The following is a 27,967-nucleotide window of genomic DNA, read 5'->3' on the forward strand; positions in this document are numbered from 1 at the left end:
AACATGTAGAAAGTCCTACAAGAGAAGGGGCAGTACTGGACCTAATCCTAGGGAATGAAGCTGGACAAGTGGTAGAAGTGTCAGTGGGGGAGCATTTAACTCTGTAAGATTTAAGGTAGTTATGAAAATGGACAAATATGGACCAGAAATAAAGGTACTGAATTGGGGGAAGGCCGATTTCAATATGATAAAACAGGATCTGGTCAGAGTGGACTGGGAGCTGCTACTTGTAGGAAAGTTTTCATCAGACTAGTGGGAGTCATTCAAAAAGGAAATAGTAAGAGTTCAGAGCCAACATGTACCCATTAAGGTGAAGGGTAGGATCAACCAGTCCAGGGAACCCTGGATATCAAGGGATATAGAGGATTGGATAAGGGAAAAAAAGGAGGCTTATGGCAGATTCGGAGCGCTGAAAACAGCTGTGGCCCTAGAGAAGTATAGAAAGAGTAGGGGGTACTTAAAAAAGTAATTAGGAGAGCGAAGAGGAGTCATGAGAAAACAGTGGTGGGCAAGATAAAGGAATATCCCAAGGCATTTTATAAGTATATTAAGGGCAAGAGGATAACCAGGGAAAGAGTGGGGTCCATTAGGGACCAAAGTGGCAATTTGTGTGTGGAACCAGAGGATGTAGGTGAGGTTTTAAGTGATTACTTTTCATTTGTATTCATTATGGAGAAAGACCATGTAGGTGTAGAGATCAGGGAAGGGGATTGTGATATATTTGAACATATTAGCATTGAAAGGGAGGAGGTATTAACGGTTTTACAGTGCTTAAAAATGGATAAATCCTCAGGCCCAGATGAGATGCATCCCAGGCTGTTATGTGAGGCAAGGGACGAGATAGCAGGGGCTCTGACACAAATTTTCAAATCCTCTCTGGCCACAGGAGAGGTGCCAGAGGACTGGAGACAGAAAATATGATACCATTATTCAAGAAGGGGAGCAGGGATAAACCAGGTAATTACAGGCCAGTGAGTTGAACATCAGTGGTAGGGAAACTATTGGAAAAAATTATGAGGGACAGGAGAGGCAGAGATTAATCAAGGATAGTCAGCATGGCTTTGTCATGGGGAGATCATGTCTAACAAACTTGATTGAATTTTTCGAGGAGGTGACTAACTGTGTAGATGAGGGTAAGGCAATTGATGTAGTCTACATGGACTTCAGTAAGACTTTTGATAAGGTCCCGCATGGGAGATTGGTTAAGAAGGTAAGAGCCCATGGGAACCAAGGCAATTTGGCAAATTGGATCCAAAATTGGCTTAGTGGCAGGAGGCAGAGGGTGATGGTCGAGGGTTGTTTTTGCGATTGGAAGTCTGTGACCAGTGGTGTATGGTCGGGATCGGTGATGGGACCCTTGCTGTTTGTAATGTACATTAATGATTTAGACGTGAATATAGGAGGTGTGATCAGTAATTTCGCAGATGACATGAAACTTGGTGGTGTCATAAATAGTGAGGAGGAAAGCCTTAGATTACAGGACGATATAGATGGGCTGGTAAGATGGGCAGAGCAGTGGCAAATGGAATTTAATCCTGAGAAGTGTGAGGTGATGCATTTTGGGAGGACTAACAAGGCAAGGGAATATACAATGGATGGTAGGACCCTAGGAAGTACAGAGAGTCAGAGGGACCTTGGTGGACTTGTCCATAGATCACTGAAGGCAGCAGCACAGGTAAATAAGGTGATTAGGAAGGCATATGGGATACTTGCCTTTATTATCCGAGGCATAGAATATAAGTTCATAAATGCTGTTGGTATATTTCCCCAGGTGAAACCCTGCCCCCCCACCCCTCGCCGAGGAAGCTTAGCTGTCAAATTAAAACAACTTACAAACACTTTTTAAATTGCAACTTTCTGCAGTAGATGTTCCATGTTTCTGAACTATTTTTGAATTACATCATGGATGTCCCTTTTCTACTACATTTTGAGTTTAAAGGGCTCAATGAGTCATTGCTTAACGTTTTCACTTTTATCTCTTTGCAGCATGTTTCAACCATCACCTGCACACGAAGGGGCTGAGTGAGGAGGCTGTCTCAAAAGAGCTTGTGAGGTTCAACAGTAACTGAGAAGATCCAGGATCAAAATAAGAAGCCAAAAGGTCAATAAGTTTCAATTTGTGGAGATGTGTATTTCTGTTTTATTTGTGTTTTCACACTAAAATTTGTTCAGTTTACTCAAACTCTTATTCTCAGAGTGTTTCGTCTGGACAAATGGAGAATACAAATTCTGCTAAATTTGATATATTATGCCCATACTACACTGAATGAGCACCATAATACTGTACACTGATTGCTGTACACTGAATGAACATAATGGATAATAGTCTTCACATCGTGGTTTATATATATCAACAGTTCAAGCTGCCAGCTGTGATATTCAACTGTATAATAAAAGCAAAATACTGCGGATGCTGGAAATCTGAAATAAAAACAAGAAATGCTGGAATCACTCAGCAGATCTGGCAGCATCTGTGGAAAGAGAAGCAGAGTTAACGTTTCGGGTCAGTGACCCTTCATCGGAGTTCCGATGAAGGGTCACTGACCCGAAACGTTAACTCTGCTTCTCTTTCCACAGATGCTGCCAGATTCCAGCATTTCTTGGTGATATTCAACTGGTCTGCTGGGACCAGTCCAGCTGGTAAATACCACCAATTCAACTGGTAAAAACCACCGGTTCAACTGGTAAAAACCTCCAGTTCAACTGGTAAAAACCACCAATTCAACTGTTAAAAACCACCAATTCAACTGTTAAAAACCATCAATTCAACTGGTAAAAAACACCAATTCAACTGGTAAAAACCACCAGTTCAACTGGTAAAAACCACCAATTCAACTGTTAAAAACCACCAGTTCAACTGGTAAAAAACACCAGTTCAACTGGTAAAAAACACCAGTTCAACTAGTAAAAACCACCAGAACCTCCAAAACAGCACCATTGACTCCAAAGCTATGGGGGCTACGGGGTCAAATTTCACAGACTCTGAATCCATTGCACAGTTTGAAGAATCATGTGCAATAAGTTCAGTTTAACTTACACATAGTCCTCCAGTTTATCTGACTGCTTTGTTGGATCGATGGATTTATTGCTGGCTGTTTTCCTAAAAAAAAAAGAAGCAAAAAGCAATAAACAGTCACATTGAATTGATTACAATTAGAACAATATTAGTTCCAGGTATAAAAACAGCAAGTGCTGGAAATACTCAGCAGGTCTGGCAGCATCTGTGGAGAGAGAAGCAGAGCTAACGTTTCAGGTCTGTGACCTTTCATCAGAAATGTCAGCTTTCCTGGGCCAGCTGTTCAAAAATGAGTTTTTGGTAACAAAGTTAGGAATAACTATAAGTTTCAATCTGTTAAAAAATATGAAACATAAAAGCACCTCAGTTCTGTTCACCTTGCTGTCTTTATTACCCAATTCATTTTTACTTTCCTGTTTTCATTTTGCTCTATTTTTATTTTTCCACTTGAATTTTATAGTTTTGCTCTGCCTGATTCTCAAAATAATTAATTTTAAACACTTAATTTATCTACCCTCCTTATTAAAGGCAAAAATTGGCTCACCATTAATTAGCATTAGGCATGGCTGGTTTAACTCAATGCCTCCCCACTCACACTACCACACTCTATCTGCAGAGCTGAACACCACCAGACTAATTTTGCCATGCCTGAGAAGGTTTTCTACTGCAATCCTGCATTTCATCTTAATGACTTCATTAATTATCAACATGTTTTTTTCTCCGGTATCCACTGGGATGAGAGGGTTATCTTATGAAGAAAGGTTGGACGGGTTGGGTCTGTATCCTTTGGAGTTTAGTAGAATGAGAGGTGACCTTATTGAAACATATAAGATCTTGAGGGGACCTGGCAGGATGGTTTTTTAAAGGATGTTTCCCCTTATGGGAGAGACTAAAAATAGGGGGCACAGTTTAAAAATAAGGGGTCTCCTATTTAAGACAGAGATGAGGAGAAATATTTTACTCTCAGTGCATCATGACTCTGTGGAACTCTCTTCCCTGGAGAGCGGTGGAGGCAGGGTCATTAAATGTTTTTAAGGCAGAGGTAGACAGATTGTTGACAAACAAGGGAGTCAAAGGGTATCTGGGGTAGGCAGGAAAGTGGAGTTGTGTCCACAAACAGATCTGATCTTATAGAATGGCAGAGCAGGCTTGAGGGGCCAAATAGCCTACTCTGCTCCTAGTTCATATGTTTGTATGTATGTATGGATGGCAGTCAGAGTCTGTAGCACAAGCCTGAGCAGAGCAGTGTCTGAGAGAAATAGTAACCTGGTCAAAATCCCTCCAATGTCCTGAGACAATTCAAGTACATTGCAAAAGAGAGTAGATGGGTCATGAACAGAATCACCAATAATACAGTTAGATGTTCAGTCTCTGCCAAGCAGCTACTGTACAGAGTTACAGCTGATTAGTCGGTGTTGTTAGTATGAATGTGTGGTTTTTCTCTGTTCATTGTTTTATATAGGTGTTAGGTGTGCACCAGCTAATGTCTCCAATAATAATTTCTGGACTTAGCTTTATTATGGCCAAAAATAGAAGAGCACAGTCCTTTGTCTTAGAACTTGGATACCCAGGCGACAAAGGATAGAACTGGAGTCTCCACGCCATGGGCATCTGGAGGAGGGTGGGAGGAGGTCACTGGCAGAGTGCTCTCTATGCAGGAGTCCTCCCTTTTTTGTGTCAGGGATTTGGCATGGAGGGTGTTGCACAGGGTAGCCCCGTGCAATAAATATTTAAGCTGTTTCACAGACTCCCAGGCCGCCTGTAACTCTGTGGCCTGGAGGAATCCATGCAGGAACCAGATACAGAGCGTGAGAGGTTGCAACCCCTCTTCCGCTATTTGAAGGGACTGCTCCTCAATTTCTGGCTGCATTTCAGTCCCACGCTCCTGATCCTTGATCACCTGGTGCGGAGGGGAGCTGGAAGATTGGAGGACCTCTTCGTGGGACGGCTCCTGGGCCTGGCCAAGGTGGCCATCAACCAGTCCAGGCAGCAGAGGGTCAAGGGGGTCCGTTGACCCGACTGCCTGTCTCTAATCCGTGTCCATGTCCATGCCTGGGTGTCCCTGGAGAGGGAGCACGCAGTGTCCGCCAGTACGCTTTAGGCCTTCCATGACTAGTGGGCACTGGGGGGACTGGAGTACATCATCACCTCTGGGAATGTCACTTTAATCTGATTAGCTCAATTTCCTTTAAAGTTTTGCTTTTTTTGGTTAAAGTATATTAATGGAGAATTTTCAGAAGGGGTATTTATTACCTCTTAATTACTAAAAACCTCAGATCGGTTTACATAAAAACGGTAGAAACCATCCCCTTGGTACCAATCCTCTTGTTTCAATTTATTAGTGGTTCCCCTTTAAGAAGGGGGCACGATTACCTCAATTAATTGATAAACACCTGTCATTGGTTAAATATAAAAGAGTAGAAAGCTGTCTGGCTTAGCAACAGCTATCTGGTGTGACGTTTCGTTTACATTTTCTGTTTATGCTGGTTTATTAATGTGTGTCTCTTTAAGAAGTGGGGGAGGGGGTGGCACTCATTACCTTTAGTTAATTGATAATCACTTGTTATTAAAAGATTTAGACCTGGAATTGTGTCTTTATACATTTACAAGCTTTTATTTACAGGGACACACACTACATATCATACACCTCCAAAGCAAAAACGCCTCATTCAGCCTACTCTTATACATATGAGCATAGGTGAATCCCCAATTAATACCCACGACCCGAATACAATAAAACCCTCAACTGATATACAATGAAAACTGTTCCCCGAACAAATAACATTTATCTGGGGGAACTGTAACTGCAGCTATCTTCAAAGCAATATGTTTAAAAAGCAGCTACGAGACGGCCACTGCAGTTAATGATTTAATGATAGCAAAAGTAGACAAATTCATTTGTGGTGAGTGGACCCTTAACTCTGTACAAAATACCATCAGCAGGTTTAAGGGTAACTGTCAAAATACCATAAAAGGAGAATGGTAGGAACCAGTAATCCAGAGGCCCAGACTAATGTTCTGGAGATGTGGGGCTGGATTTTCAATTGCCCGTAGGGTTAGGTCGGGGGCGGATGCACTTCGAAAATAGTGCCCTCGGATGGCATGTCAATCCTCCGAAGCCTTTCTGGGGCGCTGCAAAGTTCAAAGGGAGGGCTTGGGTGAGGGACCCAACAAACTGCACACCTCCAATTAACTGACTGTTAAGCTCATTGAAGAGCTTGTTAACGTGCTGGAGAGGGACAGAAATAAATTTTCAAAGGTTAGATTAGGAAGAGGAAATGGTCTGGGGCATGTTTGTGCACAACTGTCAGAAACACAGTGGGGAGCGATTATTTATGGTTGCAGCTGATAGAATGTCTTGAAACAAAAGGGAAAGCCAAACTGAGGTGCCTATGTGGTGGCACCAAGTTGCCATCACTTGAGAAGAGTGGATTAATTATCTGATGAGTGAGCTTTTAGACACTTGTTTGAACCTTGAGGCTGATGGTCCTCTGCCCTCCTGCCTCCTCCATTTAGCTCTCCAATGGCAAGCCCAGTCAAGGCTGGCTCTGTCATAGAAGACAGAGGGTAGCAGTGGAAGGATGCTTTTCTGAATGGAGGGATGTGACTAGTGGTATTCCGCAGGGATCAGTTCTGGGACCTTTGCTATTTGTAGTATATATAAATGATTTGGAGGAAAATGTAGCTGGTCTGATTAGTAAGTTTGCGGACGACACAAAGGTTGGTGGAGTTGCGGACAGTGATGAGGATTGTCAGAGGATACAGCAGGATATAGATTGGTTGGAGACTTGGGCGGAGAAATGGCAGATGGAGTTTAATCCGGACAAATGTGAGGTAATGCATTTTGGAAGGTCTAATGCAGGTGGGAGGTATACAGTAAATGGCAGAACCCTTAGGAGTATTGACAGGCAGAGAGATCTGGGCGTACAGGTCCACAGGTCACTGAAAGTGGCAACGCAGGTGGATAAGGTAGTCAAGAAGGCATACGGCCTGCTTGCCTTCATCGGTCGGGGCATAGAGTATAAAAATTGGCAAGTCATGTTGCAGCTGTACAGAACTTTAGTTAGGCCACACTTAGAATATTGCGTGCAATTCTGGTCGCCACACTACCAGAAGGACGTGGAGGCTTTGGAGAGGGTACAGAAGAGGTTTACCAGGATGTTGCCTGGTCTGGAGGGCATTAGCTATGAGGAGAGGTTGGATAAGCTCAGATTGTTTTCACTGGAACGACGGAGGTGGAGGGGGTGACATGACAGAGGTTTACAAAGTTATGAGCGGCATGGACAGAGTGGATAGTCAGAAGCTTTTTCCCAGGGTGGAAGAGTCAGTTACTAGGGGACATATGTTTAAGGTGAGAGGGGCAAAGTTTAGAGGGGATGTGTGAGGCAAGTTCTTTACACAGAGGGTGGTGAGTGCCTGGAACTTGCTGCCAGGGGAGGTGGTGGAAGCAGATGCGATAGCGACGTTTAAGAGGCATCTTGACAAATACATGAATAGGAAGGGAATAGAGGGATACGGTCCCCGGAAGTGCAGAAGGTGTTAGTTTAGGCAGGCATCAAGATCGGCGCAGGCTTGGAGGGCCGAATGGCCTGTTCCTGTGCTGTACTGTTCTTTGTTCTTTGTTGTTCTTTTGCCTCCTGCCTTTGAGAATTACACTCCAGAGCCAGTTCCTGCTACCAGGCAGCACCCAGATCAGATATTTCATTAGGACAAGTCTCCACTCAAAATCCTGCGGAAACTCTGTAGGAAGCTGCCAGTGAGTTGAATACTGTTCCTTCACCACTGACCTCATAATCCCATGTGTCTTCAGTCAGACTCATTTTAAACAATGGAGAATGATGCAATAATTTATAATAAACATACACATTATAAATATTACTGATGCAACCTTCAAAGTGATATATTAGACCAACATACCTGTATTGTTCAGGCTTCCCGTTGGTCCCTGTCAGGTAATTGCTGGGAGCATACCCTTCTCTCCTATGGGCCAGAAGATATCATTCATTTCAACAAAAGGCCTTTTTAAAATTTTCTTGCATTCTTTCAGTGAATTCATCGTCCCTTGAGCTAACGGATCCCAGTACCAGAGAACAGACCAGTTTTCCACTTCTGACACCCTTTTGACAGCGTTAGCATCGAGCACAATAGCACAGCCAGATCATTTACTCTCCAATAAATGTGCCTTAATCTGAAATGTCAGATGACAATCTTCAAATGCATCACTGTGCTGACTTGTTAATAGTTTGTGGGTTTAGAGAATTAAATTATGAGAACAGGTTGCATAAACTTGTACGGTATTCTCTTGAGTTTAGAAGGTTAAGAACCATAGAAAAATGATGGCACAGAAGGAGGCCATTCAGCCTGTCATGTCAGTACCAGCTGAAAAAACTAGCCGCCCAATCTAATCCCACGTTCCAGCACCTGGTCTATAGTCTTGCAGGTTACAACACTTCAGGTGCAGCTCCAGGTAACTTTTAAAAGAATCGAGGGTTTCTGCCTCCACCACCATTCCTGGCAGCGAATTTCAGACACCCACCACCCTCTGGGTGAAAATGTTTTTCCTCATGTCCGCTCTAATCCTTCTACCAATCACCTTAACTCTGTGCCCCCTGGTAATTGACCTCTCCACTCGGGGAAACAGGTCCTTCCTGTCTACTCTATCGAGGCCCTTCATAATTTTGTAGACCTCAATTAAATCACCCCTCAGCCTCCTCTGTTCTAAGGAAAACAACCCTAGCTGATCCAATTTTTCCTCATAGCTGTAACTTTCAAGCCCTGGCAACATTCTTGTAAATCTCCTCTGTACTCTCTCCAGAGCAATTATGTCCTTTCTGTAATGTGGTGACCAGAACTGTACGCAATACTCCAGCTGTGGTTTAACCAGTGTTTTATACAGTTCCAACATTACATCCCTGCTTTTGTATTCAATACCTCGGCCAATAAAGGAAAGCATTCCATATGCCTTCTTCACCACTCTATCTACCTGTCCTGCTACCTTCAGGGGCCTGTGGACATGCACTGCAATGTCTCTCACTTCTTCTACCCCTCTCAATATCCTCCTGTTTATTGTGTATTCCCTCACTTTACTTGCCCTCCCCAAATGCATTACCTCACACTTATCTGATTGTATTCCATTTGCCACTTTTCCACCCACTCAGCCAAACCATTGATATCATTCTGGATTCTACAGCTATCCTCTTCACTATCAACTATACGGCCAATTTTTGTGTCACCTGCAAATTTCCCAATCATGCCTCCCACATTTAAGTCCAAATCATTAATATATATCACAAACATCAAAGCACCCAACACTGAGCCCTGTGAATCGCCACTGAAACCACTTTCCATTCACAAAAACATCTGTCGACCACTATCCTTTGTTTCCTGTACACTGAGCCTATTTTGAATCAAACTTCCCACATTCCCCTGTATCCCATGGGCTTTCATTTTACTGGCCAGTCTGCCATGTAGGACCTTGTCAAATGCCTTACTAAAATCCATGTCGACCACATCCACTGCACTACCCTCATCAATCCTTCTTGTTACTTCCTCAAAAAATTCAATTAAGTTAGTAAGACATGACCTTCCCTTAACAAATCCATGCTGACTATCCCTGATTAATCCGTGCCTTTCTAAGTGGCAGTTTATCCTGTCCCTCAGAATAGATTCTAACAATTTACCCACCACCGAGGTCAGACTGACTGTCCTATAACTATTTGGCCTATCCCTCGCACCCTTTTTAAACAATGGTATAACGTTCGCAGGCCTCCAATCGTCTGGTACCTCTCCTGTATCTAGTGAGTATTTAAAGATGATCCTCAGAGCATCCGTTATTTCCTCTAACCTAATCCTCCGATCTAATGGAGGTGTTAATAATGGTAAAAGGTCTTGATAGGGTAGATGGAGTGAAACAGTTTCCTCCGATGAGGAATCAAGAACGAAGGGGCATGATGTTCAAAATTAGAACAAGACAATTGTAAAGGTGTAAAATCAGGAAATACTTTCACACGTAAAGGTAGCAGAAATCTGGAACTCTCTTCCCCAAAATGCTGTGGCTCTGGGGGGCATCTGGAGCTTTTAAGTCTGAATTCGATAGATTTTTGTTGGGTACGGGTATCAAGAAAAGGAGCAAAGCGAGAAAATGGAGCTGAGGTACAGATCAGCCATGATCCAAACGAATGGTGGGACAGTCTCGAGGGGCTGAATGGCCTCCTTCTGTTCCTATGCTGTGATCATAGGTTATCTGGGAAATGGAATGATAATTTAGAGCCAGTGGTTACAAAAGACTTTATCTATCAACCTGAAGTATTTATGAGTCGAACAGCGCAATCATTTATTAACTTCAGCTACAATAATTATTTTCGCTGATTGTCTAATTGACTCCTGCAATGACCAAGAACGTTTTCACACCTCGAGTCAAGTACCCGGAAAAGAACAATAGCAGAACTGACCAAAGTAGGAATATTATTGCCGGGAGTTCTCTTGGGAGTTGTCCTGATCAGGCACCATTCCTTCAGCAAATGATGAGCGGAAACCCAGCTTATGCAGGTTTCCGAGCTGTGCCTTGAATTCCCATTAAAGTTACGCAAACCAGAGAAGCCGTGAGGAAACTCCCGGTGGATTTCTTTAGCATCCTTTAGCCAAAGGCAATGCACTAAATTGTCCATCTGAGAATTTCATAAAAATAATAAACAACATAAACAGAAAGGCAAAGCCTTACCCTTGTGTATCTTTTACTTTCCACCAATCCTGATCTCCATCATCAATGATATAGTACTTTTCACCCTTCACCAAGGAGATATCGGTTTGCTCTTTGGAATTATATTGGTACAAAGCTTCCACCATTTGTAACGATGAGATTGCTGGTTCAGGAAGGCAGGTGTGTTCACACTATTTACAATCATAAAAATGTACCTTGTAAGTGACAGGCATTTGGGAAATCAAAAACGTTTATATTAATTATTCATTTGTTCTATAAAATATATATTCATGATTGAATATTTAAATTGTTAATCAGAGTGGTAATTTTTATGACATTCATTTTGAGTTGTTTGCTTGTCGCAGGCTGGAGTCTGGACCATATAACACTTGCCCTGCTCCATGTATCTTGCTGGTAACAGGTGCTTGTTAACTATTGACTAAAGGTCTGCTACCTGCACCTCGCTCAGTAACTAGTGCTTGTTAACTATTACCAAAGGTCTGCTACCTGCACCTCGCTCAGTAACTAGTGATTATTAACTATTGACTAAAGGTCTGCTCCCTGCACCTCGCTTAGTAACTAGTGATTATTAACTATTGACTACAGGTCTGCTTCCTGCACCTCGCTCAGTAACTAGTGCTTGTTAACCATTACTAAAGGTCTGCTTCCTGCACCTCGCTCAGTAACTAGTGCTCATTAACTATTGATAACAGGCCTGCTCCCTGCATCTTGCCCAGTGACCAGTGCTCATTAATTTTTGGCGTCATCCCAGCTCAGTTAATCCTTTGCTTACTCAACACCCACTTGAATATAGTTTCCAGCACAGGCTAATAGGCAGCAATGAGGAGCAGAAACCCTGTTAGTTTTTCTTCTCTCTAGTCCTGAAGATTGAAACCAACTGCTGTCCCCACTGCCTGACAAGAAGGAACCCAATGTGGATCAGGGATTGATCCTGGGATCTATCTGGGCTCTGTGGCTCAATGCTACACCATGTGGTTCATTTCTCAGCTGAAACATTAGGGTAACCTCTTCCTGATCTTTCAAAAAATGTTCTATTTCCCGTCCTCTTTCTGTGTCATAGTGCTCGTTTTAGCAGGTGGGAAGTGAAAGAATGAAGAAACTACAGCTGGTGTTCTTGACTCATAAAGGCAAATGGTATGTGACGAACTTGATTGCGTTCTTTAATGAAGTAACAGAGAGAATTACAGTTGATGTTGTGTATATGGACTTTCAAAAGGTGCCAGAAAATAGACTTGTTAACAACATCGAAGCCCAATGGATTAAACAGGCAGTGTTGCATGGGTACAAATTGGTTAATTAACAGAGAATGGTTGTTTTTCAGACTGAAGGGAAGCATACAGCGGTATAAACATACATTTATCCCCAGCTGTCGGTGTTAGGACCACTGCTCTTTTAGACATGTATTAATGACCTGTACTTGGGTATAAAGGGTATAATTTCAAATCTTACAGATGACACATGGTTCAGAAATGTAGGAAACAGTGTGGAGAATAATAGCAGACCTCAGGAGGACATCAACAGACTGGAAAATGGACAGACACATGGCAGATGCAGTTTAATGCAGAGAAGTGTGAAGTGAAAAATGCAGGTAGGAAGAATGAGGTGAGGCAATATGAATTAAATGGTACACGTTTAAATGAGGCGCAGGATCAGAGAGACCTGCGCACATACCCAAAGCCTGTGGGACAAGTTGATAAAGCGTATGGGATCCTTGGCTTTATAATTAGAAGCACTAAGCATAAAATCAAGGCAGTTGTACCAAAACTTTGTAAGTCACAGGTTAGGCCCCAGCTGGAGTCCAATTCTGGGTGCCACACTTTAGGAACGATGTCAAGACCTTGGAGAAGGTGCAGTGGAGATTTACGAGAATGGTACCAGGGATGAGGGACTGCAGTTCTGTGGATAGTTTGGAGAAGCTGGGATTGTTCTCCTTAGAGCAGAGAAGAGCAAGATTTAATAGACGTGCTCAAAATTATGAGGGACTTTAATAGGGATTATGAAAACCTATTTCCACTGGCAGAAGAGTTGTTAATCAGAGGACACAGATTTAAGGTAATTGACAAAAAGAGTCGAGGGAAATGTGGAGAATTCTTTTTATGCAGTGACATGTTGTGATCGAGAATTTAGAAACATAGAAAATAGGAGCAGGAGTAGGCCATTCGGCCCTTCGAGCCTGCTCCACCATTCATTATGATCATGGCTGATCATCCAACTCAGTAACCTGTTACCGGTTTCCCCCATATCCTTTGATCCTTTTAAACCCAAGAGCTATATCTAACTCCTTCTTGAAAACATACAATGTTTTGGCCTCAACTGCTTTCTGAGGTAGCGAATTCCACAGGCTCACCACTCTCTGGGTGAAGAAATGTCTCCTCATCTCAGTCCTGAAAGGTTTACCCTGTATCCTTAGACTATGACCCCTTGTTCTGGACTCCCCCACCATCGGGAACATCCTTCCAGCATCTACCCTGTCAAGTCCTGTTAGAATTGTATTGGTTTCTATGAGATCCCCCCTCACTCTTCTGAACTCCAGCGAATATAATCCTAGCCGACTCAATCTCTCCTCATATGTCAGTCCCGCCCTCCCAGGAATCAGTCTGGTAAACCAGCGTTGTGGGGCCTGTAGGTGACTGAATAGTCTATTTCTGGGTCTGCACAGGTGGGGCAGGTGGTGTCTGGTGAGGCAAGTGAATGGGATGCTCGAATTTCTAAACGCTCCTCCCACTGTTTGCACTTGGTCGCTGCCTGGGCATGTTGACGTTGTTCGAACTGGCTGGCACCTTCGCGGATGCTTCTTCTCCATTTTGGGCGGTCTCGGGCAAGAGATTCCCACGAATCAGTGGAGATGTCACATTTTTTCAGGGAGGCTTTAAGGACATCCTCTGCCCTCCTGGTAGCCTCTTGCCGTGACGGAGCTTGGAGTAGAAAGCTTGTTTTGGGAGTCTTGTGTCAGACATGCCGATGATGTGGCCAGCCCAACATAACTGACTAGCCATGATCAGTCTCTCGATACTGGGGATGTTGGCCTTAGAGAGGGCACTGATATTGGAGCACCTGTCCTACCACTGAATTTGCAGGATCTTGTGGAGGCACCGCTGGTGATATCGCTCCAGGGCTTTGCGATGTCTGCTGTACAGTGTCCATGTTTCTGATGCATACAGGAGGGCAGGTAACACTGCGACTGTGTAGACCATGAACTTGGTGCCAGGTTTGAGGTCTTTGTCGTCAAACACTCTTTTCCTTAGATGACCGAAGACTGCATTGGCACACTGGAGGCAATGTTTAGTTTCATCATCGATGACGGACCTTGCTGAGAGGAGGCTCCCAAAATATGAGAAGTGATCCACATTGTCCAGTGGTTCGCCGTGGATCTTGATAGTCGGAGGGCAGTGTTGCACTGTGGGAGCAGGCTGGTAGAGGGCCTTTGTCTTCTGGATATTTAGCTTCAGGCCCATTCTTTCATACGCCTCCATGAATACATCAACAAGGGTTTGAAGCTCGGCCTCGGAGTGTGCGCAGATGCAGGCATCGTCAGCATACTGCAGCTCGATGACAGAGGTTGGAATGGCCTTGGTTCTGGACTGGAGGCGATGTAGATTAAATAGTTTCCCACTCGTCCTGTAGAGTAGATCTACTCCGACACGGAGCTTCAGGGAAATGAGGTGGAGTGTTGTGGCGAAGAAGATGGAAAAGAGCATTGGTGCGATGACGCAGCCTTGCTTGACACCAGTTTGCACTCGGATTGGGTCAGTGACAGATCCGTTGGCAAGGATTACAGCTTACATGTCATCGTGCAGCAGGCGGAGGATGGTGACAAATTTCCCCGGGCAGCCAAATTTGAGCAGGATGTTCCGTAAATAGAGTCAAAGGCCTTTGTGAGGTCAGAGAAGGCCATATATAAAGGTTGCTGCTGCTCCCTACATTTTTCTTGGAGTTGTCTTGCTGCGAAAATTATGTCCACATCTTGATGGTCGGAATCCGTATTGTGATTCCGGTAGGAGCTCTTCAGCCACGGGGAGGAGGCGGTTGAGAAGGACTCTTGCGATGAACTTCTCTGTGGTGGACAGTAGGGATATCCCTAATCTAATATTGTGTTAAACACCCAAGTCATTTTCCTTGTACAACTACAAACTGTGTATCTTCTTATTTCTGCTACTCCTACATGCTTCTACCCCTGTAGCTTCACTAGAGCTGGAGGCAGTCTGCTCATTCCCCTGCTCTGACTGCTCAGATGCTGGTGATGGACATCCTCTGGGTTTTGGAGCCTGTGAGGGCATTCACTGACCTTCGCCACCCGCTTGAGGCCATTCGAAGTCTTGTGGCATTGCTGCGACATCCTTGTGGCCAGACTCCATAAGTTGACCCCCCATGGTCATCTGCTACCAATCACTTCTTAGGATGGTCCTTGAGGGTCTCCTGACCCCCTGCAAACACGTGTCTCTCCTCCTGCCCACCCACACCACTAATGCCTCCAGTGTCACATTCATTACTCTGGAACAGTCCCTCTGCCCTGGTTCCATTTACTACATTTTAAATTCCAGATATATTATTCAGGGTGGCTTCCCTTTAAGAGGGACAGCCTGCCTTTAAAAACAGAGTGCGGGCTGCACCATGTGCTCTCAGCATAACCCTGTTCAGCCCCTTGCTGAGCACAGACACAGCCAGCAGCGAGGAACCCACTCGGCCCCACGCCACAACCATGGTAATGAGGAGGGAGAACCAAGTTTACGTGTTGCCCACCGCCGAGAGAACTGATGTGGGCAGATCACAAATAACAATCCATGTGCCCAATAAAATGGAATTTTTAGCCCTCTGTTCCTGCATCCTTTAAAATTGTACCATTTTGTTTATATTCCCTCTCCTCATTCTTCCTACCAAAATATATCACTTCACACTTCTCTGCGTTAAATTTCAGGAATGATACATATATTGCAGTTTGTCTCCAACTTCGACAGGGCAAAATCAGCCAAAGATCTTACTGGGGAGAATGCAACAAGGAAAACTGAGAGAAATCCTGGACTAAAAATTACACAGTAAATGCCAACCCAGCAAGAAAAAATATTTTCAGTACAGATTCCATTTGTAATCTATCTTACAGCAATTTACCGATAACAAGTTGACTCTCTGTGGACTCAGTATACTTTGTGTGAACTCTATGTGCTCAGAGTGGTCTTTGAATGCTCTGAGTGGAGCCTGAGTGTACTCTGTACATTCTATGTATATTCTGTATGCTCTGTATACTCTATGTACCAAACAATAAACAGACCAGAGGCTTTTCTTTTCCAACTGCCCAGCCAGAAATTCAACATCTTGAAAATACAAAGGTATAAATCCTTAGGGATAAGACAAATCAATTAGAGTGCACAGGAACAGCATCCAACCAAAAACTGGCCAGCTGACAAGTTCCCCTGATGTTCCTGCCTAAACATCTGGGACAAACAACCCTCTCCAGCATTTAACAATTCATCCATGAAGCTGAGCAGCAAAGAATTTCTCACATAATTTCAGGAACAGACAATGCTTTCAGTGAAATGGAATCCAGCAAATCTCTCCTGATAATAAATCCCAGGCCAACTATAATCACAGCAAACCTCTGTGGGAACATTATTCACACTTATTGTAAGGTGCCTTGGTATTAAGAGCTCCTGTTTCTGGCTCTTCTATGAGGTAGATCGTATCTTAACATGATCAACTCGATCTTTGGACTTCAGGAAGCTGCTCAAAAAAATAATCACCATGGAGTGGCGGTCTGGGCTGAGAATGTGAGAACCATTAACTGGAACAAGTATTTTGTATCTGTCTTCACAGTAGAAGACACAAAAAGCATTCCAAGTATAATAAAAAAAATCAGGAGGCAAAAGGGAGGGAGGAACTTAAAACAATCACTATCACTAGAGAAAAAGTATTAGGAAAACTAAAGGGACTGAAGGTTAACAAGTCCCCCTGGACCTGATGGCCTGCATGGTTAGGTCTTAAAAGAAGTGGCTGCAGAGATAGTGGATACATTGTTTGCAATCTTCCAAAATTCCCTAGATTCTGGAAAGGTCCCAATGGATTGGAAAACGTAAATTTAAAACCTCTATTCAAGAAAGGACAGAGTCAGAATACAGGAAACTATAGGCCAGTTAGTCCAACATCTATCATTGTGAAAGTGCTGGAAGTTAAATTAAGGAAGTAGTAAACAGGACATTTAGAAAATCATATTGCAATTAGGCAAAGTCAACATGGTTCAATGAAAGGCAAACTGTATTTGGCAAATTTATTAGAGTTTTTTGAGGATATAACAAGCAGGGTGGAGAAAGGGGAACTGGTAGTTGTATTTGGATTTCCAAAAGCCATTTGATAAAGTGAAACATAAAAGGTTAATACACAAGATAAGAACTCATGGTGTTGGGGGTAATATATTAGCATGGATAGAAGTTTGGCTAACTAACAGGAAAACAGGGAGTCGGGATAAATGGGTCATTTTCAGGTTGGCAAACTGTAACTAGTGGAGCGCCACATGATCAGTGCTGGGGTCTCAACTATTTACCATCTATATTAATAACTTGGATGAAGGGACAGCATGTATTGTAGTCAAATTTGCTGATGATACAAAGATAGGCAGGAAAGCAAGCTGTGAGGAGCACACAGTCTGCAAAAGGATATAGATAGGTTAAGTGAGTGGACAAAAATTTGGCAGATGGCGTATAATGTGGGAAAATGTGATGTTATCCACTTTGGAAGGAAGATTGGAAAAGCAGAATATTATTTAAATGGAGAGAAATTGCAGAATCCTGCCGTACATAGGGATGTGGGTGTCCTCGTACATCAATCACAAAAGGTTAGCATGCAGATACAGCAATTAATTAGGAAGGCAAATGGAATGTTGGCATGTATTGCAGGGGGGGTGGAGTATAAATGTAGGGAAGTCTTGCTACAGCTGTACAGGGCATTGGTGAGACTGCACCTAGTGTACTGCGTGGAGTTTTGGTCACCTTATTTAATGAGGGACATACTTGTATTGAAAGCAGTTCAGAGAAGGTTCACTAGGCTGATTACTGGGATGAAGGAATTGTCTTATGAGGAAAGGTTGAGCAGGTTGGGCCTACACTCATTGGAGTTTACAAGAACACAGTGACTCCTGACATTGCAGAGCATGCACAGAGAGATCACGGATGCCATCAGTGCGTCTGAACATTTGCCAGCTTGTCAGTATGAATGTGCGCATGCGCACGTTGACGTCACCTCAATGACTTCCTCACCCCTCAATAGCCATGATCACTGGCTCCATTCCCCCTAACAATAACCTGCTCTCTCCCGCCATCCCAGCTTTCAATTTCCCGCTCCATTCAGCTTCGCCGCTGCCTTCCCTCAGCCACTCGCTCCCGACCTCGCCGCTTCCCCACCTCAGCCACTCGCTCCTGCCCTCACCCTTCCCCCCTTGGCCTCTCACTCCCGGCCTCATCGCTTCCCCCCCCCCTCGGCCAATTGCTCCCTGCTGTGCCGCCCGAAGAAGCAGCGGGGGGCGAGAAATGAGCCGCTGAAGCGGCAAGGCAGGGAGCGGGCGGCCGAGGGGTGACAGGGAGATGCTGGAGTGAGTGGCTGAGAGGAGGGAAACGATGAGGCAAGAGTGAGCGGCTGTGGGGCAGGGAGGGTGGGGGCAAGCGGCACACAGATGGGTGCAGGAGGAAGTGGTGAAGAGAAGCACTATAGCAGGAGAGAGTGGGGTACTGTTGGGGATGGGATAAAGGCAGTGATCGCAGCCATTGAGGAGATTTAGGTTTAATATTTTTTGTGATAAATTGAGCAGCTCCATCTGTATTACTGGCAACTGCCTGAGACGTCACAGACAGTGACGTTTCAGTGGATGAGGCTGCAATTGCGCATGTGCCAGTACTGTGCCACCTAGTGGTTGCATTGTCAGCAAATGCAGCCTTAGAAGAATGAGAGGTGATCTTATTGAAACATATAAGATTCCGAGGGTGTTTGACAGGGTCGATGCTGAGAGGATGTTTCCCCTCGTGGGAGTATCTGGAACTGGGGGGACAGTTTAAAAATAAGGGGTCTTCCATTTAAGACGGAGATAAGGAGGAACCTTTTCTTTCAGAGGGTTGTTAATCTTTGTAATTCTCTTCCCCAGGGAGCAGTCAAGGCTGGGGCATTGAATATATTCAAGGCTGAGTTAGACAGATTTTTGATCTACAGGGAGTCAAGGGTTATGGGCAACAGCAGGAAGGTGGAGTTAAAGCTAAAATCAATGGAGCCATGATCTTATTGAACGGTGGAGCAGGCTTGAGGGGTCCGACAGCCCTACTCCTGCTCCTATTTCTTATGATCTTATTTTAAGAACAAAGGTAGCTGAGTATTACCTTTTCACAAGGGACAGGAGGGAGCGGTAAGGAGGATCTGCGATTACTGGATGCTCCTTTTAAAATACCTTAACACAACAAAAAAAAGCACAGTTCATTTCAATAGCATTCCTATATTGATAGTTGTGAATTTAAGCTCTTAAGTATTAACAATGCACTATTAGTTATAAACTTTATAATAATTAAAAAGGTGATGGCAATACTGTAACTTATACATCCAGAAACTTTTCCAGATCTAAAGTTAGGCGTAAACTGATATTGGTAAAATGGGCGTGGGAAAGATTGACGATAGATTGGAGTTAATGGCTTTCATCATTTGAGTTTCTCAGATGCTGTAATTTCTGGGCCTCTACTATTGATCAGCATTATATTACATCTTGTGAGGGCTCCCTATGCTTCAGGTGCTCACTCATGTTTAGACAGAGGCTGCAATTCCAAACAATGTTGAGGACCGTTCGCAGAAACCCAAGGTAAATTTTATTGCTAATATTTGAGATCAAAATACACATACTCTAATCAAAAATAGCAACAGCAATCCAAAAATGTAAAATTATGAAGACAGTTATTTAGCGTTGGGAATACATGTACATACAAGGGCGGCACAGTGGTGCAGTGGTTAGCACTGCAGCCTCACAGCTCCAGCGACCCGGGTTCAATTCTGGGTACTGCCTGTGTGGAGTTTACAAGTTCTCCCTGTGTCTGCGTGGGTTTTCTCCGGGTGCTCCGGTTTCCTCCCACAGCCAAAAGACTTGCAGGTTGATAGGTAAATTGGCCATTAGCAATTGCCCCGAGTATAGGTAGGTGGTAGGGAAATATAGGGACAGGTGGGGATGTGGTAGGAATATGGAATTAGTGTAGGATTAGTATAAATGGGTGGTTGATGGTCGGCACAGACCCGGTGGGCCGAAGGGCCTGTTTCAGTGCTGTATCTCTGAAACTAAAACTAAAACATTTAAAACCGACTGCACGCTTTCACAGCTTCTCAAGGGAGCCATTTGCTCCCTGCCCCCTTCCTTTCCCAGTCATGACCACACGATTGGTCCCTGCATTTTTCTAAATGCAGTGCACACTTCTCTGGTTCTTCCCAGTCGTGCCTGCCAGCCTCATGAAAGTGAGAGCCAGCTGCTTTCGCTGTAAAAAGTCTGAAAGGCAAAGACTGTTCCGGTTAAACAAAAATAAGAAGGCTGTTTCTTGGGGGGGGTGGGTAGTGAGACTCAACTTGTATCATCCTGCTGCTGAATTGGACACAATATAAACACTCACGAATTAACTCCAAACAAACCTATCCAGCTCATTTCACATTCAGAATTGGGTTTGATTCTGCTCCCTAGTGGACAGGCACAAAACTAATTGAAGAGGCTATTGGAATTGGCCTTTATCTGAAAGGGGCTGGAATACAAAGGGCTGGAAGTTATGTTACAGTTGTATAAATCTCGGCTTAGACCACATCTGGGAGACTGCGTTCAGCTCTGGACACCACAGCTCGGGAAGGATAAATTAACCTTGGAGGGGGTGTAGAACAGATTCACCAGAATGATCACACAGCTGAAAGGGTTAAATTGTGAGAACTGGTTGCACAGACTAGGCTTGTATTCCCTTGTGTACGGAAGATTAAGGGGCGATCTGATTGAGGTGTTTAAAGTATTAAAAGGTGTTGATAACATAGATAGGGAGAAACAATTTCCTCTGGTGGGGGAGCCCCCAACAATGAGGTACAATCTTAAAATTCAAGCCAAACTGTTCAGGAGTGAAATCAGGAAGGACTTCATCACAGGAAAGATGCTGGAAAGTTAGAAATCTCTGCCTCAAAAAACTGTGGATACTGGAGGACAAGTGGAGTCCTCAAGACTGAGATCAATAGGTTTTAGTTAGGTAGGATATTGAAGGACATGGAGCAAAGATGGGGTTAAGATACAAATCAGGCATGATCTAATTGAATGATGGAACATGCTTGAGGGACTGAATGGCTTCCTAGTTCCTATGCAAAATGTTAATAAAAACAAATATATGCACATATCCTTCATTAAATATACATCAGAACTCCATCATTTAGATTTAAAATATCTTCACATTGGAACTTCATTTTGATCTTTTACGTTTTCAAAAATACTGTCAACAGCTTTAACGTTGTAATTCAGTGTAAGTGATTTGCATATTAAAATATAAATCCCTTGACTAGCTGGCAATTGCTATCCACAGCATGTATGCATTACAAGCTACGTGTTTACTGTCAGTACAGGGCTTTTGTTGACACTAGGTTTGCATAATATGAAAATAAGTTGAATGCAGTAACAGTGTTCCAGGTAAGAAAGGCCTTGGGCACCACAAACCTGCGTCTGTTACCAGTGTACAGCACGGGGCTGCTCGGGATCTCTGTGCACAGCAAAGCCATTTTCCATTTGCCCAAAATCCACTATGGTATTTCAGTGACAAACATTGATTATTTCTGATTCCTTAAAAAAAAAACAAAGAAAATGAATGGTTGCTCAGCACTAAAATCATAAACTAAACAGTCACTATTTGTGGCAAACATTTAAATCAATGTTTCATATGTATTTTCTAGAACCTCTACCTGAATTGAAACGACCATAAATGCAGAATCGTCATGTGTTGGGTCATGCTGCAGCTTCTAGCAGTCTGCATGCTGTCAGTACAAATATCTTTGTGTGTATTATAACAAGTCTATCTTTTCCACATTGGATTCATTAACGTAAGCCACCAGTTATTTCTCACCTTGGATGAGCTGTCAGCAGGAAGTGGAAGAAGCTGCACTCAGGTCTTTCACCAATGGAAAGGACAGAAAGTGAGTGATGGTCACTGTGAACCAGTGGCACAGTGAACCAGCCAATCCAGATCCTCTGATGTAGGACTGGGGCACTTGACCTGCCCACATGGGACCTGCTGTGCGGTGCAGGGAAACCGGGACTGAGGGCAAATTAACACGAAGCAAAACATGGAGGAAATTCAGGATTATTAGTTACTTTGCTAAGCCTCTGCTCCATCTTCGACCATCTCTCAGTCCTCAAGTCCACTCCTTCCCTATTCCACCCTGAGTGCACACCTCTACTCTGCTCCATCCCTCCATTCTAGGTCTGGTACTAACTCTACTCTCTACTCACTGGCACTGCCTCCAGTGCCTCACCTTCTACTCATTGGTACCACCTCCAGTGCCTCACCTTCTACTCATTGGCACCACCTCCAGTGACCCACCCTCTACTCACTGGCACCATCTCCAATGCCACACTCTCTACTCACTGGCACCACTTCCAGTGACCCACCCTCTACTCACTGGCGCTGCCTCCAGTTTCTCACCCTCTACTTGGCACTGCCTCCATTGACCCACTTTCTACTCACTGGCACCCCCTCCAATCTCCCACCCTGTACTTACTGGTACTACCCCCAGTGTCCCCTCCTCTACTCACTGGCAAGGCCTCCAGTGTGCCACCTTCTACTCCTCGGCACTGCCTCCATTGACCCACCTTCTATTCACTGACATAAAAGCAAAATACAGCAGATGCTGGAAATCTGAAATAAAAACAGAAAGTGCTGGCAATACTCAGCAGGTCTGGCAGCATCTGTAGAGAGAGAAGCAGAGTTAACGTTTCAGGTCAGTGATCCTTCATCAGAACTGGCAAATATTAGAAATGTAAAAGTAAAGCAGGGGTGGGGCAAGATACAGCAAAAGAGAAGGTGTTGATAGGACAAGGTCATAGAGAATAAGTGACCAGAAGGTCATGGAACAAAGGCAAATAATATGTTAATGGTGTGCTGGAAGACCAAACGTTAGTAAAGAGAGGGTGTTAATAGACTGTAAAGTGAACAGCCCTGACTCCAAGCACAAACATTAAAAAAAGTGGGTAGGCACAGTAGAAGCAAACTAAACAAACTAAAATAGAATAAACAAATAAAAAAGGGGCGGCACAGTGGCGCAATGGTTAACACCGCAGCCTCACAGCTCCAGCGACCCGGGTTCAATTCTGGGTACTGCCTGTGTGGAGTTTGCAAGTTCTCCCTGTGTCTGCGTGGGTTTTCTCCGGGTGCTCCGGTTTCCTCCCACAAGCCAAAAGACTTGCAGGTTGGTAGGTAAATTGGCCATTATAAATTGTCCCTAGTATAGGTAGGTGGTAGGGAAATATAGGGACAGGTGGGGATGTGGTAGGAATATGGGATTAGTGTAGGATTAGTATAAATGGGTGGTTGATGGTCGGCACAGACTCGCTGGGCCGAAGGGCCTGTTTCAGTGCTGTATCTCCAAACTAAACTAAGAGAAAAAAGAGAAAATAACTAAAAATAAAAAAGGGGGGCCTGTCATGCTCTGAAATTATTGAACTCAATGTTCAGTCCGGCAGGCTGTAGCGTAATCACTAAATGATCACCTCCTCTCAGTCCGTAAGCATGACCCCAAGCTTCTGATTGCTTGCCATTTCAACACTCCCCCCTGTTCTCATGCTCACATGTCTGACCAGGGATTACTGCAGTGTTCCAGCGAACATCAACGCAAGCTCGAGGAACAGCATCTCATTTACTGATTAGGCACACTACAGCCTGCCGGACTGAACACTGAGTTCAATCATTTCAGAGCATGACGGGCCCCCCATTTTATTTTTAGTTATTTTTCTTTTTTCTTTTATATTTGTTTATTTTATTTTAGTTTGTTTAGTTTGCTTCTACTGTGCCTACCCACTTTTTTAATGTTTGTGCTTGGAGCCAGGGCTGTTCATTTTACTGCCAATTAACACCCTCTCTGTACTAACGCTTTGTCTTTCAGCACACCATTAACATACCATTTGCCTTTGTTCCATGACCTTCTGGTCAGCTATTCTCTGTGACCTTGTCCTATTAACACCTTCACTTTTGTTATCTTTTGTCCCACCCCTGCTTTACTTGCTTAAAACCTTTTACATTTCTAATATTTGCCAGTTCTGATGAAGGATCACTGACCTGAAATGTTAACTCTGTTTCAGTCTGCACAGATGCTGCCAGCCCTTTCTTGTTTTTATTTCCATTCACTAGCACCCCCTCCAATCTCCCACCCTGTACTAACTGGCACTGCCTCAAGTGCCCCAGTTTCTACTCAGTGGCACTGCCTCCAGTTGCCCACCTACTTACTGGCACCAGCCCCAGTGACCCACCCTTTACGCCCTGGTACTGCCTAGAGTGACCCATCCTCTACTCACTGGCACTGCCTCCAGTGACCCATCCTCTACTCACCAGAACCAACTCCAGTGCCGCACCCTTTACTCACATGCACCGCCTTCAGTGCCCTTCCTCTATTCACTGACACCACCTCCAGTGCTGCCCTCTATTCACTGACACTGCCTTCAGTGTCCTACCCTCTTCTTACTGACACCACCTCCAGTGCCCCACCCTCTGCTCACTGGCTCTGCCTCCAATGCCCCACCCTCTACTGACTCTCATATTTTTGGCCCCTAGTTTTGGTCTCCCCAACAAGTGGCAACATCTTCTCTCTGTCTAGTCTATTATCCCTCTCATAATTTTGAACAGCCTCCATCAGGTCACTGCTCAGCCTTCTCTCTTCTAGTGCAAGGAGCCTCAGCCTGTTCAGTCTTTCCTGATAGTTTCCTAATGGAATCAGAAAAAACATCTTGTAAGAGATACAAAGAGTAATGGAGTGAGGGAGAGAAAAGTAGACCGTTGTGGGAAGAGAGTCACAATTTTTATTTATGCCCCATGGGGAAGGCACAACAGATCAACTCATAATATGGGAAAATAAAATGGGAAAATTCTGCAACCTTTGAATCCTCGGGCTGTAGTAGCTATCCTTTGAATTATTTACAATTATATTCCAGAGAATATTAAATTGTTTTTAATTAAACCCCATTGACACAAGAATGTTTATTTACCATATTTTAATGCATTCAGCCACTTAGTCCTGCTTTGTTCTCCATTAGCATACACATACAGAGTAACTTCATTGTATAAAATCTGTAAATATAAAATAATACAGTTAAAATATTGAAAATACAAGCGTGGTGGCTCTGATTTTAAAGGGGAGGGGTGTATGGACTGTGTGAGCATGGGAGTCAGTGGTCATCCTGGGAAGTTGAGCGTCAGCCAGTCTTAATGCTAGAACCTCATTTACATAAACATTCCCGGAATCCCCATTGATACACTACCTGGCCAGTAAGCGTGAGAGAGGAAGCTGCAGCCTAAAAGCTGTGGGAGCCCAAATGAACCTTTCATTAATTTGCAGTTAGGGAGACACCAGACTGCATTCCCATAATCAATGACTTTTATCAGCTTTCAACTGGGCTTTTACACATAGGGGCACATGATCCTTCTTTGCAGCCCTTCCTGTCACACTTCAAAAGGGTCATCAAGAAAGGACAAAGTCTTCAACCAGCTTCCTCATCACACTCATCATGTTCACAAATCTAGTTCCCCTCCTCCAAAACCACTATGGAAAGGCCCTTTACTTAGACCTTTCTGAACTACCTGTTGGTGTCACCAGTCAACTTCCATACAGGCCTGTCACCTTGCACAGCTTTTTCAGCTGCAGGCAGTCTATTCAAATGGAGGCAAGGAACTTGCCTCAATAAATAGCAGTTTGCACAGACTGATATCAGTGAGGGTGTGAAACATGGTCAGTCTGACTAATATTCGTATGGGTGTGAAAAAGGGTCAGTCTGACCGCTGACAGTGTGGGTCCGAAACATGGTCAGTCTGGGTCTCGCTGCTGATCGTATGAGAGCTAGCCATGGTTAGTCACCCCTTATTGTGCTGGACTTAGCAACCTGTGTCTTAAGCCCATAAGCTGGAACTCCTCAGTTCACCTGATTATACCATTATTCCCCCTCTGGTAACAGTCTGTACAGTTTTCAAAGTGAAATGGTTTTTGCAATGTAATGATATTGTTCAGATCGCAGTATTATATTCAGACATCGCTTGCTGTATTTAATTGTAAAACTTGTAATACTAAGCTTTTGAATCAGAGGGGTTGCTCCTGACCACCATGAACATGCTGTGGAATGCCTTGATTGCTTGGTTATCTTTCTAGCTTGTGATTTGTGAAGTTTGGGTGACTGGAGTTTACATTGTGTGTGATCTTACCTGAATTGGGTACTGTCTGTTCACAGGCGTTGGTTCGATCAAACTTACTGTCTCAACACATTTAATCGTCTCAAGGTCAATCACTCCCTTTTGTTTTCCTTGTTTCTACCAAATGAAATAATTGATTTTATCAACTTTAGTCTTATCATTTTTAAGATATTTAAAAATAGACAGTTTTAACAACGCTCTCGGTCGACAGCAGACTAATGCTATGTTTGAAGGCAACAGTTCTGTTATCTACATGTGACACTGTGGGTTGTGATATTGATTCGTAGAAACAAACATGGTCCTTATTCCTCTCTGGGCTGGGTTAGCTGCTGTGGCTGTGAGGGCACATGATTGATAGCCTCAGAGACTCCAAATCAGGGAGGGCAAAATCAGCCCGAGTTCCAGCTCTCGCTTGTTATCCAGTGGCCACCCACTAGAATCTGAATACGTATAGATGTTATATGAGAACAGAAAGGTGCAGTGGCAGAGAGTTATATAACATGGCATGAGTTCCATTTCCAAGAGAGCCTGTAAACTGAGGACGCGGAAGGTAAATTGTCATTTCAATTTCAAAGGGGTTCAGTGGGGCAAATTAGACTAAAATACAACTGATAATAGTTTGTGGTTATTATGTTTGGGGCTGTATTTAGCAACACAGTAGTAAACTTTACAGAAATAAAACCAGAAAGTTCTGGAAAATACTCAGCAGGTCTGTTGGCACCTGTGCAGAGAGAAGCAGAGTTAATATTTCTGGTCAATGACCTTTCATCAGAACTGACCAGTTGGCAGACCTGAAACGTTAACTCTGCTTCTCTCTCCACAGATGCTGCCAGACCTGCTGAGTATTTTCAGCACTTTCTGTTTTTATTTCAGATTTCCAGCATTTGCAGTATTTTGCTTTTATTTTAGTGAACTCTACAGATTCATCAAGACATCTTGTGTGATGTCAAAGATCTATGTGAAGCCTAAAAACCTAGGAGAAAAAAGACCAATTTTTCTACATATTGATTTAATGATGGGGGTGGGGAATATGTGCAGTGAAAATCGTAACCACTGTGGGGGTAAACTCAGCTTCTGTGGAGGTGACAAACAGGCGTTAGGGGATGTGCTAATTGCTACACACTCCATCCAATTACCCCACTACATTGATGTTATTGGGCCTTCACCATTCAGTGTAGGAGCTGGCCAGTTTCCTGCCCTTCCACAACCAACGGAGAACCCATTTGGTGCCTGTAAGTGTCTCCACACCAGCCTCAGGCAGGCAGTGAGAAATCCTCCACAAGATGTAGGTGTGAGTCAGGGAAAAAGAAATAAAGAATTTGGGCAGAAATTCATTTCAGCCAGTGGTGCAAAATGGATAGTATCTGATCGGCTGCCTGCTATGTGCAGTACCTGATATTTAATTCCCTTGGCTGCTGATCCAATTTTATACCCTTGTGCATTTATATAGAACTTTTCACTGATAATTGTTTAATTATATGCAGATGGAGGGTATTAACTGGGTCTTACTTGAGCACTTATAAGGAGACACTCACTGAGACTGGTGGAGGGTTTGAGTGAGGAGCTACATGTTTGTAATCCTTGTACTCTGTGCAATAAATGGGAAACTGAGTAAAGATAGGCTCCAGCATTATCCTTCCATAACAAGCTTTCTGGAGTTTAACATTCACAACCTTAGGATGTGCTTTACAGTCAATGAAAACAATGAAGTCAATGAAGTATAGTCACTGTTATCATGTCAGAAGCAGCCAATTGTGGCATGGCAAGCCCCCACAAAAAGCAATGTGACAACGATCAAATAATCTGTTTTTAGTTATAGGT

General features: G+C 43.7%; 1 protein-coding gene across 1 annotated transcript in view; it reads right to left on the minus strand.

Annotated features, from left to right (window-relative positions):
• The window catches only part of LOC137374289 (cytoplasmic tyrosine-protein kinase BMX-like), a 170,834-nt gene that overhangs the window by 121,028 nt on the left and 21,839 nt on the right, over nucleotides 1–27,967 (minus strand). The window contains exons 2-8 of the mRNA XM_068040099.1: nucleotides 26,159–26,263; nucleotides 24,952–25,033; nucleotides 21,418–21,540; nucleotides 19,088–19,155; nucleotides 10,737–10,906; nucleotides 7,934–7,996; nucleotides 3,038–3,100 (exon numbers count right to left, since the gene is read on the minus strand). Of these exons, the coding sequence (XP_067896200.1) occupies nucleotides 3,038–3,100; nucleotides 7,934–7,996; nucleotides 10,737–10,906; nucleotides 19,088–19,155; nucleotides 21,418–21,540; nucleotides 24,952–25,033; nucleotides 26,159–26,263 (674 nt within the window). The remainder of the gene's footprint in view (nucleotides 1–3,037; nucleotides 3,101–7,933; nucleotides 7,997–10,736; nucleotides 10,907–19,087; nucleotides 19,156–21,417; nucleotides 21,541–24,951; nucleotides 25,034–26,158; nucleotides 26,264–27,967) is intronic.

Source organism: Heterodontus francisci, chromosome 10 (genome assembly GCF_036365525.1).
Source record: "Heterodontus francisci isolate sHetFra1 chromosome 10, sHetFra1.hap1, whole genome shotgun sequence".
NCBI classification, from domain to species: domain Eukaryota; kingdom Metazoa; phylum Chordata; class Chondrichthyes; order Heterodontiformes; family Heterodontidae; genus Heterodontus; species Heterodontus francisci.